The sequence below is a fragment of the Loxodonta africana genome, chromosome 1, assembly GCF_030014295.1.
Source record: "Loxodonta africana isolate mLoxAfr1 chromosome 1, mLoxAfr1.hap2, whole genome shotgun sequence".
NCBI lineage: Eukaryota > Metazoa > Chordata > Mammalia > Proboscidea > Elephantidae > Loxodonta > Loxodonta africana.
This window is the reverse complement of record NC_087342.1, coordinates 15,271,773-15,284,816: the sequence shown is the minus strand read 5'-3', so window position 1 is coordinate 15,284,816 and position 13,044 is coordinate 15,271,773. Positions and strand designations below refer to the sequence as shown.

At 44.4% G+C, this 13,044-nt stretch overlaps 1 protein-coding gene across 3 annotated transcripts in view; it reads right to left on the bottom strand.

Moving 5' to 3' along the window:
• KALRN (kalirin RhoGEF kinase) overlaps positions 1–13,044 on the bottom strand; it is a 769,081-nt gene that overhangs the window by 524,825 nt on the left and 231,212 nt on the right. For all 3 annotated transcript variants that reach the window (XM_064291948.1, XM_064291977.1, XM_064292015.1), the window contains exon 3: positions 12,781–12,895. In XM_064291948.1, coding sequence (XP_064148018.1) covers positions 12,781–12,895 — 115 coding nt within the window. The remainder of the gene's footprint in view (positions 1–12,780; positions 12,896–13,044) is intronic.

Here is a 13,044-nt window from a genome sequence, read left to right as displayed (position 1 = left end):
GACAATACTCAATACACAGAAGGTCAGCTCACCTGGACTGGACCCGAAGCAAATAAGTTTCTGGGATAAACTGGATGCTTCAAAGGTCAGTGGAGCAAGGGCGGGGGTTTGAGGACTATGGCTTAAGGGGACTTCTAAGTCAATTGGCAAAATAATTCTATTATGGAAACATTCTGCATCCCACTTTGAAATGTGGCGTCTGGGGTCTTAAATGCTAACAAGCGGCCATCTAAGATGCATCAGTTGGTCTCAACCCACCTGGATCAAAGGAGAATGAAGAACACCAAGGTCACACGACAACTGTGAGCCCAAGAGACAGAAAGGGCCACATGAACCAGAGACTTACATCATCCTGAGACCAGAAGAACTAGTTGGTGCCCGGCCACAACTGATGACTGCCCTGACAGGGAGCACAACAGAGAACCCCTGAGGGAGCAGGAGATCAGTGGGATGCAGACCCCAAATTCTCATAATAAGACCAGACTTAATGGTCTGACTGAGACTAGAGGAATCCCGGCAGTCACGGTTCCCAAACCTTCTGTTGGCCCAGGACAGGAACCATTCCCGAAGACAACTCGTTGGACATGGAAGGGACTGGACAATGGGTAGGGGAGAGATGCTGATGAAGAGTGAGCTACTTGTATCGGGTGGACACTTGAGACTGTGTTGGCATCTCCTGTCTGGAGGGAGGATAGGAGGGTACAGAGGGTTAGAAGCTGGCAAAATTGTCACGAAAGGAGAGACTGGAAGGGCTGACTCATTAGGGGGAGAGTAAGTGGAGTAAGGAGTAAGGTGTATATAAGCTTATATGTGACAGACTGACTTGATTTGTAAATGTTCACTTAGAGCTCAATAAAAATTATTATATAAAAAAAAAATTAAAGCCTGAAAAATGGAAGGCTTAATGAGGAGAGAGCAGAACATTACCACTTAGAGCCTTAGACAAAATCCATCTGTATCTTCTTGGGCAGCAGAGCTGAGGTGCTCCACCAATCTGGGTGGCAGCATATCTAAATTACCAGAAGTGTATATAATAAAGGCATTCTCTACAAAATTTAAGCATCATATCATGAAGTGTTCGTACCCAATATATGTCTGAAAACATAGTGTTGCTGGCAGATGCTGCCAAGTTGATTCCGACTCATGGCAACCCCATGTGTGCAGAGTAAAACTGCGCTTCCATAGGGTTTCCAAGGCTGCAACCTTTTGGAAACAGATAGCCAGTCCTGTCTTCTAAGGCACTGTTGGGTGGGTTTCAGCTGCCAACCTTTTGGCCAGTAGTAGGGTGCTTCACTGTTTGCACCACCTAGGGATTCCTTCTAAAAACATATGCAACCCCAAACACCAGTGAGGGGCCAAAAGACCTGACCAGTGACAGGTGAAGAGAGACACACAAAACATGCTGAAAATAATCACGAATGGGGGACAGAGAAACAGACCCAAATTTGGAACCCATCAAGTAAAAAACACATCCTCTTCCCCAATGCTAAGCTGTCTCTCCAGTACCTATATTTAGGGAACAACTCATTTCCAACATTCCAGCCAAATGAATCTCAGCTAAATTTAAATCATCTTGATCCCATGAATTCCAGAAAACCTGCATTGAGACTTATTTCACCTGACCGTTTGAATCAAGGTGATACCACAAACTTCAGCTTCCTAATCAGTCTGGTAAGTCAGAGCCTCTAGGAGCCTAAAAAAGATATTACATGACCACACTTAAGCTTTAGAGGTCATTCAACGTTGTTTCCCAGAGACAAACTCCAAAGGAGGCCTAACTTTCTCAGTAGAAGGCAGCTAAGTAGCCAGTTCAGATGAGCACAAAGGAGATTTACAACCACTCTGAGCACTGTGAGCCGAGCCAGCAACACTTCCAGAGGTGAAAGTAAAGATTCACCAAAGACAAAAAACAAGTAAGCTCTTTCTAGATTGCCTATCAGGGAGCCCTGGTGGTACAGTGGTTAAAGCACTCAGCTGCTAACCGAAAGGTCGGTGGTTTGAAACCACCAGGCACTCTGTGAGAGACAGATGAGGCAGTACGCACTTGCAGTCTTGGGAACCCTACAGGGCAGTTCTGCTCTGTCCTACAGGGTAGCTATGAGTTGGCATCAACTCGATAGCAGTGGTTTTGATCTGGTTTGGTAGACTGTGTATCTGATCAGAACTTCAATGGTGGTCTCATCAAGCGGACTAATCCTATATTCTTTTCAAAGCCAGAATCAAGTTTAGGTGCTAATACATGGCCCTAAATTAGGATTTCTTGATGACTGTGATAACAATGTTTGTACTGCGGGCGTTGGGCAATACTGAGCAACTTAAATTTGGGGGACACGTAAAGAACTGCAAGTCTAAGGCAAGACATACTGGGAGTATAAATTGGCAAATTCTGGAAAACAATTTGGCAATATATTTTACCAGCTTAAAAAGTTTTTTTCAAGTCCTTGATTGTCATCCATCTATTCCCAAGAAAGCATCTAAAATAGGTTAATACACAAAAGATGTTTACTATGGTTTATTTACAATAGTAAAATTTTGCAAATGGCTTAGATGCCTAATGATAGGGTTAAACACAGTACACCCCAAGACATACTATTATGTCCTAAAAGTTTTTAATGTTATGAAAATATTCTTATGGTACAATGTTAAGTAGAAAAAAAACTGAATAGATATTATGATTCAATTATATTTTTAAAAAGTTCTAAAGAAAAAAATAACCAAAGGAAATATGTCAATATATCAATTATTATTATCTCTAGAGAGAAGAGTTACAAAATTTTTTTCAAATTATTTTTTTTAATTATTTTCTACAATGAAATATTTTTTCTAATAAAAAAGACAAGATTCTGTCACTCTATTAGGCATCTGTATTCATTCATTCATTAGTTATTATGAGCCTACTAAGTGCTATGGACCCTACTGCTATTACTACTATAACTACTATCTCTAAGCCTAACCTTTGACAAAGCAGTACTAGACATAATAAAGGACAAACAACAAAATGAGGTCTCTACCTTCAAGCAAGGCAAGAGGAAGATATTACCTGTGTGCTAAGACCTGGGCTAGGCACCTTCTATGTAATGCTTATTACCATCCCGTTTGATAGTATCTTTATGTTTCTTTTACAGATAAGGAAATTTGTCAGGAAACATGCATTTTTCCTCCTAGAGAGGAGAGTTCTGAGGCAGCAGTATTCTCCTTGGACCCACTCCTTCCTTCTCTACTTCCACCAACATCAGTGGCAATGTCCAAAGTCCCTCCTGAGGGTAGAAACTGAAGACACAGGTGAAGAAGGAAAAACACCCCTAACCATTAGGAATTCCTTTGTCCAATGCTGGGTCCTAGATTGATCACCTAAAGGCATTTACTGGTTCCTGGAATAACCAGGGTCGCTTCTCATAGTTACCTCATGACCAGACAGCTTCCGCCTCTGACTGCCCAGTTATTGTTCTCCAGGGAATCACAAATGCTCGACTCTATACATTTGAGGCACCATGGCTGGCCTTTCCTTGCCCTTCCCACAACCTGTTCCTTTTCACAGTGTTTCCGTGAGCCCCCCTAGGACCTCAGCCCCATCAGGACTGTGCAGGGAGAGACTCAGACCCTGCCAAGTCCTGCAACAGTGGCACGGTCATGGACATGAACCCAACCTCAAATGCGTATTAGCTGACCTGAGCTCTAATTCTAGGACTGTGCTTCTGATGCCAGAGCTACGTGAGGATAAAACCAGGCAGGCAGCTAAATGAAGGAAATATCTCAGACCCTGAGAAAACTGAACAGGATGACCATTCCTAGAATATAGTAGAGACCACCCCACCAATCCAGGCTTTGCATCGGGGCTCCTGCTACTGACAGTCTTGAACTCTTCTCTTGAAATAGTTTCTACAGGCTTGAGTGATCTTGTGTTTTCACTACATCTCTTGGTGTAATTTGGTAACTAAATCATAGCTATCATCCACAGATAAGCATAACTGAGCACAGTTTACTTGTCTAAAACTGAGCACGAACACCTAGAGGAGGAACTCTGGAGCTCCCCACCTTGCCTCCATTGTCCTGCACAATCACAGTCCCCTGAGCCGCTGTAGGCAGCAGAAGCCCAGGTTTGAGGCAATCAACCTTCGCACTTAGGTTCCAAAGAGAACCGTGGAGAAAACAGGTTTGCTGCCCACCATCATCCCTGCCTGCCATCATTACATCCGTCTCATCTCCTTACCACCTTCTTCCACTGGCCCTGTGTTCCATTCCAACTCTTAGTCCACCTTTCAGAGTCTACCTTTAGCTCTCCCCAAATCTGTCTCCTGTATTCCATTACCACTGCCACTCTCTTTACTCTGACTTCCTCATCTCTTCAGCAGATAAAACTCAGTTTCTGGAGCTAGTCTGTCTGGGCTCAAATCATACTGGTTGTATTCCCATAGGCAAGTTACCTAACCTCTCTGAGTCACAGTTTCCTCATCTGTAAAACAGGAGTAATAATAGCACCCATTTCACAGTGCTGTGAGGATTAAGTTAACGCATGTAAAAAAATACGAGCGGTGCCTGGAACTGTGTAAGCAATCCATAAATGCTAGCCGTGATTCTTATCACCTTTAACCTACATTATTGCAACTGCTTCTTCATTTCCTAGCCTTCTCCTCCATCCCATCCTGCACTCAGCTGCAGAGAGGGTCTTCTCAAATGTAACCTTAAACATCAATTCTCCTGAAAATCTCTTCAAACGCTCTTTGCTGACTATCTGAACCGGACCCCTGCAATCCTTGCTTGCCTTTCTCCTCCACCCACTGCCGCTCTCCCCAAAGACTCCATGCTCCTACCACCCTGAGTTTCTGGAACTTAATTTCACCTGAACACCACCTCCCTGGGCCTTCGCCTGAGCCCTTCACTCTGCCTGGACTACCCCTTGCACTTCGTGCAAAATCCTCTTAATCCTTCCAATCTCTGCTTGGAGAACATCTCCCATTGAGGTCTCCCCATTCCCAGTCTACAAGGATCCCGGACACTGCACATGCTGTGTGTCCATAGAAAATTCACCCTCCACTTCAGTACTTACTCTGGGCTGCTCCCTGTCTCTATTCACACGCCTGACTGCCCCAAGCCCTGAGACCCTTGGACGGAGACACCAACAAATGTCTGCTCAATCTACTGTGTGTCTGGCACTGTGTAAGGACTTTACATCCTCTATATTATTTAATATTGATCACTAACAAGTTAAGAAAATTTTCACTTGTTCTTCGATGTCAATATTAATTATGATGTCTCTTCTAAAGCTCTGTGAAAAGTAATTATTATTGATTTTCCTCATCTCAGACTAAAAGAAACGTCTCAAGAGACACCTAGGTACCATCTCTCTTCTATTAATAATTTGGTTATGAGCCCTCAGAATTGAAAGTTAAGTTTCTTCTTCACTCAAAATGATGTTTGAAGATTCATCCTTGTTGCGTATCACAGTATTTCAGAAAAGACAGTCACAGAAAACTACATATGGTATGATACCATCTTTATAAAGCTTAAAAACAAGCAAGGCTGAACAATATATTATTTATGAAATCATGTGGTAAGGTAAACAACACAAAACAGCAAAAGAAGGATAAACACACAACTCCGGATGGTAGCTATTTCTGGGAGATGCAGGGGGCATAGGACTGGGGAGCAGCCACAGGTGCTATTGAGGGCAGAGGTGATGTTCTACTTCTTAAATTGGGGGGTGGGATCTCAGGTGTTAATTTTATTATTATGCTTCATAACTTACAGATACATCTATGCCTTCTTCTGTAGCAAATATTAACATTTATGTATGTGTGCATGTAAGTATATACATTTATGTTATTATTAAGCTCCTTTAGGGGACAGACTAACAATCATTGAGTGCCTGGGCACTGCAGAGAGTGCTAGATGATTTCTTCCCAATACCCTTGTAGAGGTGGATATTCTTCTCCCAAATTAAAAATTACGATATTAGCCTTAGAAATGTTGAGTAATATGCCCAAGACCTCACCCAGTGCCAAAGATCTCCCATTTGCCCCTCTGGATTCATTCTCCATCTTCTCCCCACTCCCCTGTGCCCTGGGAGGCTGATTCACAAGGGCTGTGCCTCAGTGGGTGCCCCCATCCTCTGAACTCTGGCTGCATCCAGCCGATAGCAAACCCCAGCAGGAGCCCAGAGGGTGGAGAGTGAAGGAGGGTACCAATCCCTGTCAGTCTACCTCATGGAGCCACCATGAGTTGGCGGCCTCTCTCAGCAAACGCCACAGCTCCTGTCAGGTAGCCTTCTCACACAGCTGCCCTCTCCCTTTGGACTCTAAGAACTGCCCCTCCCCTTGTCCATTCAGGCCTAGAAGTGGTAAGAGCTCCCCTCCCTGCTGTTTCTAGCCCTGGGATACCTTGAGAATGCAAACCTCACTGATTTTTCTGTTCCCTGCCTACACATTTGTAAATTGTTCCTTCATTAAACTCTTCTCAAATTACCAGGCTGAGTGGTCATGTTCTTCCTAACTGAGAAGTGGTAGAACCAGGATCTGAACCCCAGTGCCTTGCATCTATACTAAGATGCCTTTCAATCCTTTGTTGTAAAAGTCTGTACATCCCTAAAGAATGCGATTACTAACAATGGTAGCTGATATTGGATTTTATTTCTTTTTAGCAGCAGAGTGGGAAACCCTGATAGCATAGTGGTTAAGAGCTACGGCTGTTAACCAAAAGGTCAGCAGTTTGAATCTACCAGGCGCTCCTTTGAAACCATATGGGGCAGTTCTACCCTCTCCTATAGAGTTGCTATGAGTCAGAATCGACTCGACGGCAACAGGTTTGGTTTTTTTTTTTTTTTAGCAGCAGAATAGAACACGATTTGTTCTTCAGGGCTTGTGTTATATACAGTGATCTATAAGGACACTTAACTGGTGGTGCTGAGAAATTTGTGTAAAATGTGGAAACTGTAAGACAAATTATAGACCCTCTACATCAAAAGAAATTAAAAATGGATCTAAAAAGGTATAAATTTTAGCAAAGTGTAAATGAAAACAATGTGACCTAAATGTTCTCATTGGTCCTATTTCTGGCCTTCCATCCCCTTGATTCCTTCCCTTATTCCCCACATCATGCTTTAATTGATGACCCCAGAACAAAGGGCAGGGCTCCAACAACACATCTCAGCAGGCCCTTACAAGAAAACACATTTGACGACGACAGCTGGGGTGGCTCAGGCTCTCTCGTGCTGAACACAGTGGGGGGAAGCCTTGGCAGTTTTTACCTCTTCTTCTTTCAACTGTCTTTCTGTCTCTCTCTGCTTTTTCTTAAATTCTGGTGATGCTGCACAAAGACAGTGCTGGCTATAAGCCCGATTTATCTTTTGCTGAAATCAGTGGGACAAGAGCAAATGTTATCGAATAATAAGGCATGGATATTGGCACCTTGGTTTGACTGGCATTACAGGATAACCCATACTAATTTCTTGTCATCTTTCCTCCATGTGACACCTGCATTCCTCACTGGGACACGCTCAGCACTGCTAAGACCAGAGTCAAGTGGCAGATACGTCAAGGGGGTTAACAACTGGTGCCCTTGGGAGCCACAGAAAGGTGATTGTCATAAAGCAGGATAACGAGACAAAGAGGAGGAATTCAACGCAATAAAAACGACTCAGGGTTTTGTACCGGATGCGTTGTTGCTGTTAGCTGCCATGGAGATGGCCCCTGGTTCACGGCGACCCCGTGCACAACAGAATAAAATGCTGCCCAGTCCTTGCCACCCCGTGACTGGCTGTGGATCAGACCTTTGTAATCCACAGGGCTTTCGCTGGCTGGTTTTCCAGAAGTAGATCACCAGGCCTTTCTTTCTAGTCCTAGTCTGAAAGCTCTGCTGAAACCTGTTTGGCATGATACCAACGTACAAGCCTCCACTGACAGACAGGTGGTAGATGCACGTGAGGTGTACTGGCCGGGAATCAAACCTGGGTCTCCCACATGGAAGTCAAGAATGCTACCTGAACTACCACTGCCCCCTTGCTGGATGTATACGGTCAAGTATATGGTCAACTCCCAATAATCGCTAGGTAGACTGCCCACATTGTGGGCTATGCCTGGGCAACTGTTAACTTGCAAACTGGATTTTCTGTTCTGTCTCTCACTTTCTAGGGACATTCATCAACTGACCGTATCTGAGTATTTCCTTTTGACTCCTTTCATGTAAAGTAACCGTAAGCAGATAACAGGCCAGAAGGACAAAAAAGTTAGGTAAGTATATGATGGGCGTATATGAAAGATAACATGAGAACTCTCTAAAGATCCCCATCCAGGACCTATTTCAGAGTAGGCACTCAATAAACACTTGCTGTATTGAGCGAATGGCATTGTTAGGAAATTGAATTAGAAGACTTGAAAGTTCTTCAGAATAAGATTATAGAAAGTCTGAGAGGACCCAGGATATGGATGGTTTTATTTATCAGGAGCAAGACAGAGAAGCTGGAACAGACACATCCCAGACAGAGGTGGAGCCCCAAAGAGTAGCTCAGGCACTCTTCTAAACTGTCATACTTAGAATGATCCTTGGCCTCAGGTGGTACCCCCAAAATTCCCACCCAGAGCCCAAAGGGACAGGAAAACTGTTGTCTTAGGATTTAAGATGTAGCCCGTTAGACAGTGTTTGAAGTGAAATTCAAGGTCTTATTTGGGGAGCCTCGGAAAGGGTGGTGGAGGTAGTAAATACTCTTTTTTGGGGGTCCTGGATTTTGGTTAAGAGTTATGGCTGCTAACCAAAATGATGGCAGTTTGAATCCAACAGGCGCTCGCTGGACCTTAAGGGATGCTCTTCTCTGTCCTATAGGGTCACTATGAGTCGGGATCGACTTGACAGCAGTGGGTTTTGGCTTTTCGGGTTTGGATCTTATGGTATATGTTTTTTCCAGTAGAACAGAAGCATATAATTCAGAGCAGGAGAGATTGTATTAGAAGTTATCTAGTCCAGCCTCCACCCCAGGCCAGGAGTCCTCTCTACGGCATCCCTAACATGACACTCACTTTCTCCAGAGGCAGCAACAGTGCTGCTGGACAGCTCCCACGTGGGAAGCTCATTCTTTCTTCACTTAGGAGTCCTGATCTCTCCAACTTCTACCCATTGATGCATCAGAGACCGTGTCTGCTCCCTTCTTTGGGGCAGCTGTCCTAAACATGTGAAGGTAGGAATCGCTCCTGCCAGTGAACAGCTCTCATTCCTTCAGCTGCAGTGATGTGATTTGTGGATCCCTCAATGTGCTGATCACTCTCCCCTGACAGCACTCTAACTGGACAATATCATTCTTAAAATCTTGCTGGCAGAGTTGAATGGTGCAGACTTGAATGCTATGGTCCAGAGGTGGCTGGTCTGCATAGAGGATAGTGGGACCTTTTCTTCCTATTCATTTCTAAATTATCACAACCATCTGTTTCATCATCTATTCTAGAATGGTGCCAAGGATGGCCATCAAACTGACTGGTTCCTTAGATTCTGGATCCTGTTTCATCACTTGTCCTTATTTTCTGTCCCCTGCGAACTGGTTCATCTCCAGTGCCACCAGCACGGTCATATCTGTCTGCCCTTTACTTCCACTGGTTAGCAGGTCTACCCAGGTTTTCCCTAATTCCCTCAAAATGTCTGTTTCTACTCACCATGAATCCTCAATCTACCTGGCATACAGAGGTTCTAACTATGTGGTAAATAAAAAATGCATAAATAAATAAATATCAGATGTCACCTAGAGACTCAATCACATCAGTCTATGGAACACACCTCAGTTCCAACAAGACCCTGTCTTTTTAGCATTTGGGGCCATGATTCAGAATAAACAATGTATTCTCCTCAGTACCAGTACCAGTTGCCTTGGGGTCAAATCCAACTCATGGCAATCCCATCTGTGTCAGAGTATAACTGTGCTCCATAGGGTTTTCACTGGCTGATTTTTTGGAAGTAGATTGCTAGGCCTTTCTTCCGAGAAGCCTCTGGGGGACTTCAGCCTCCAACCTTTGAGTTGGCAGCTGACCATGTTAACCATTTGCACTACCTAGAGGCTGTTTCTCATCAGCACTATCTACGTAATCTATCTGCCTACTTTTGCAATTTCCCCTCTTTTCCAAAGCCATGACTAAGCAGAAGAGTGGAAAATACTATCTGGCCAGCTAAGTCCTACAGCTTCGCTTCCTAAACTTCATCGTCTTTAGAACAATTCTGTTCCAGATTTTGTTTCCAACATGCGTGGACTCGTGTTCAACAGAATTTGGACGTGACCGTTGGGCATGATTCGCTGGTATGCCCCACAGCCTGCCAGGCCCTCACTCTCCTGGTGAACACAGGCCCCTCGGGAGGCAGGGAGCAGGCACCACAGAACAATTCTTCCCACTGAGGGTGACAACAGGATTCTTCCTCCTGCCTGCCAGCACCTGTGAATAACTTCTCAGGATGCAACGCCTGTGACCACCCTCTGAGAAGCAAATAGCCTGCATCTAGTATGTTCCTTCAGTGACAACAAATTGTTTCCCCTCTTTCAGCCTCTCTTGGGTTTCATTTTCCTTCACCCCATCAGAAATCTTTTCTTTTTAAATTGCTTCCAATCTGTTTTGTCCAATCTTTGCTTAACACATCAGAATGAAGAGAGGTGCTCTTTCAACTCTTTCCCCTTACATTCCAAAGAAAAGACGAGCGAGTGTGAGCTACAGGTATATGATGAACATAAAAAAACGTGCCCTTCGTATCTCCTGGGATCCCAATTTTTTCTGGCTCTAAAAGAACTGAAAGTCCATTATGGGTCTCCATGAAAACTTCCCCTGTAAATTGCTTTAAAAAATGTCTGGTTTTATACCAGTCAGTAGTGTACTTAGGAAAGGTGCTATTAAAAACTGCTTGGCCCTAGATGGCTAAATTGCTAAATTACCTAGATCAATCATAGGTTATTTAGTCTATCTCCTTGCCTGTGGGGCAGATGGGAATATTTCTTCTATATAAAGATCTTTAAGAAAGAAAAAAAAAGCTTCTATTGTACTCTACAGTCCAATGCCTCATGCACTCACAGTTGAGAGATTCTTCTTCGGATGTAACTCAAATCCCTTTCACTGGAGCTTAAGGCCTTTTATCTTTTTTTCGGTCCCCAGTGGATATAATGAAGAAAAAAAAGGAGAGACACTATTTGACATCTATTTGTTCACAGCCTTCTTCTTGAAGCTTTTCAGGGCTCCCCATCCCATTCACCATCTTCCCAAACATATGATGACTGCTCTTAAAATCCCCTTTACCACCTGCCCATCACCAGCCACCAATCCCTTTATATTTCTTTTCCCTGTAGCTCTTTGAAATGTAGAGCTTGGCTCACTCGACACCTGCTTCAAGAACTTAATCAGCATTTTCAAAAATTACCAAAGCCAAGAGCTGAATATATAGTTCCTCTTTCTAATTTGCTAATTCTCCTATATGCACAGAAATGGGATGCACAGAGATAAGATGAAGGTTCAGAAAGCCCAAGGCACCACTTCTCCTCTGCCACAATAGACACTTAGCAGGCTCTCGTGCCATTAAGTGACAGAGAGTAGAGTCCTCCCTGGCCAAGAGTAAGGATGGGGAGAGAGCACCAAAGAAGGAGTCAGCAAGGCTGAGTTTTAGGCCAAGCCCTACCACCAACCCTCTGTGAGCAGCTCAGGCCCTGGATTGGCCCTGTTTCCCAAGCAGAAGTTCCCTGGGTAGCACAAATGGTTTGTGCTGGACTAGTAACCTAAAGGTTGGTGGCTCGAACCTACCCAGCAACACCACGGAAGAAAGACCTAGCAACCTGCTTTTGTAAAGATTACAGCCAAGAAAACCCTATGGAGCAGTTCTACTCTGTCACACATGGGGTCGTCATGAGTCAGAATTGACTTGATGGCAACAGGTTTGGTTTTGGTTTGGTCCCAAGCAGAACCTTAAGCCTATCTGCCTGCATTACTTCTAAGGGCTCTTTCAGCTCTCACATTCTATGATCCTCTGGCTAGGCAACTGCCTCTTCTCCCCCTTCTCAAAAGATAAACACCATGTCCCTGGTCTGTCTCCTACCTCTGCACCAGTAAGTACCACCTAGACCAGCGTTCCTCAACATCTTTTCATTACATTTCCTCTCCCCCTGAAAGAGCCTTTTGTACACACATTTTCCCTAATAACCCCCAGTGACATTTTAACAGGACAAGTATACTGTATATGTGTTTATGTACCATACGTACACCGGTGTTTTATACATAAAAGAGTGAGATTTTCACCCCGCAAGAAGCAATTTTCACCTTCTTGGCGCAATGTGTAATCCCTGTTGAGAATGCATGAGCTATGAGCTACAACAAGCCAAGGGCTGCCTCTTGCTGAGTTATTTGCCCCAAACTCCAAAAGCCACAAATACATTCACAAACCAGAGGCTGTGAAAATAATCCATTATACAAGCCAGCATGAAACAGCCCAGAGCTCCGATTCCCCTAAGGTAAAGCACCTTCCCCATCCCTCTCCCTTGACCACACTGTTTCCTATTCCAAGCCTGGTACTGGTCCTCTGAGCCTAGGACCTTCACCTCTGCTCACAGTTCCTACTTCCAGTTCCCACTCCATTCATATGAATCCCAGGAGTAACAATGGGAATGATGGGAATGAGACAAACAATGGGTGATGACATTCCAGGAATAATTAGAATCTACTCCAAAGGCAGAAACAGCTCCAGCTCCTGGCAGGGATGGAAGCTCATTCCAACTCGCTTGCATCAGCTCAGCTCTCCTCCTCCCTTCCCACCGCAAGACATTTCCCCTCACTTTACCTTGGCACGCTGGCCAAATACGTCACAAGCTTCCGCAGGTCTTCCTGTCTTATTCTGTCATGATTGCTGCGAGCAGGAAAGGTCAGGATGGGTCCGCCTCGCTTATCACGGCCCCCTGCAGGGAGGAAGAGGAGGGAGTTTAAGGAAATCAGCCAGAAAGTCTGCCCTAGGAGAAAAAGAATCCCATTTAAGTGCTGGATGCTACAGGCAGAAATACGGTGCCCAGAGAAATCTGCCCATAGGACAAGGGCACGAGATTTGGAC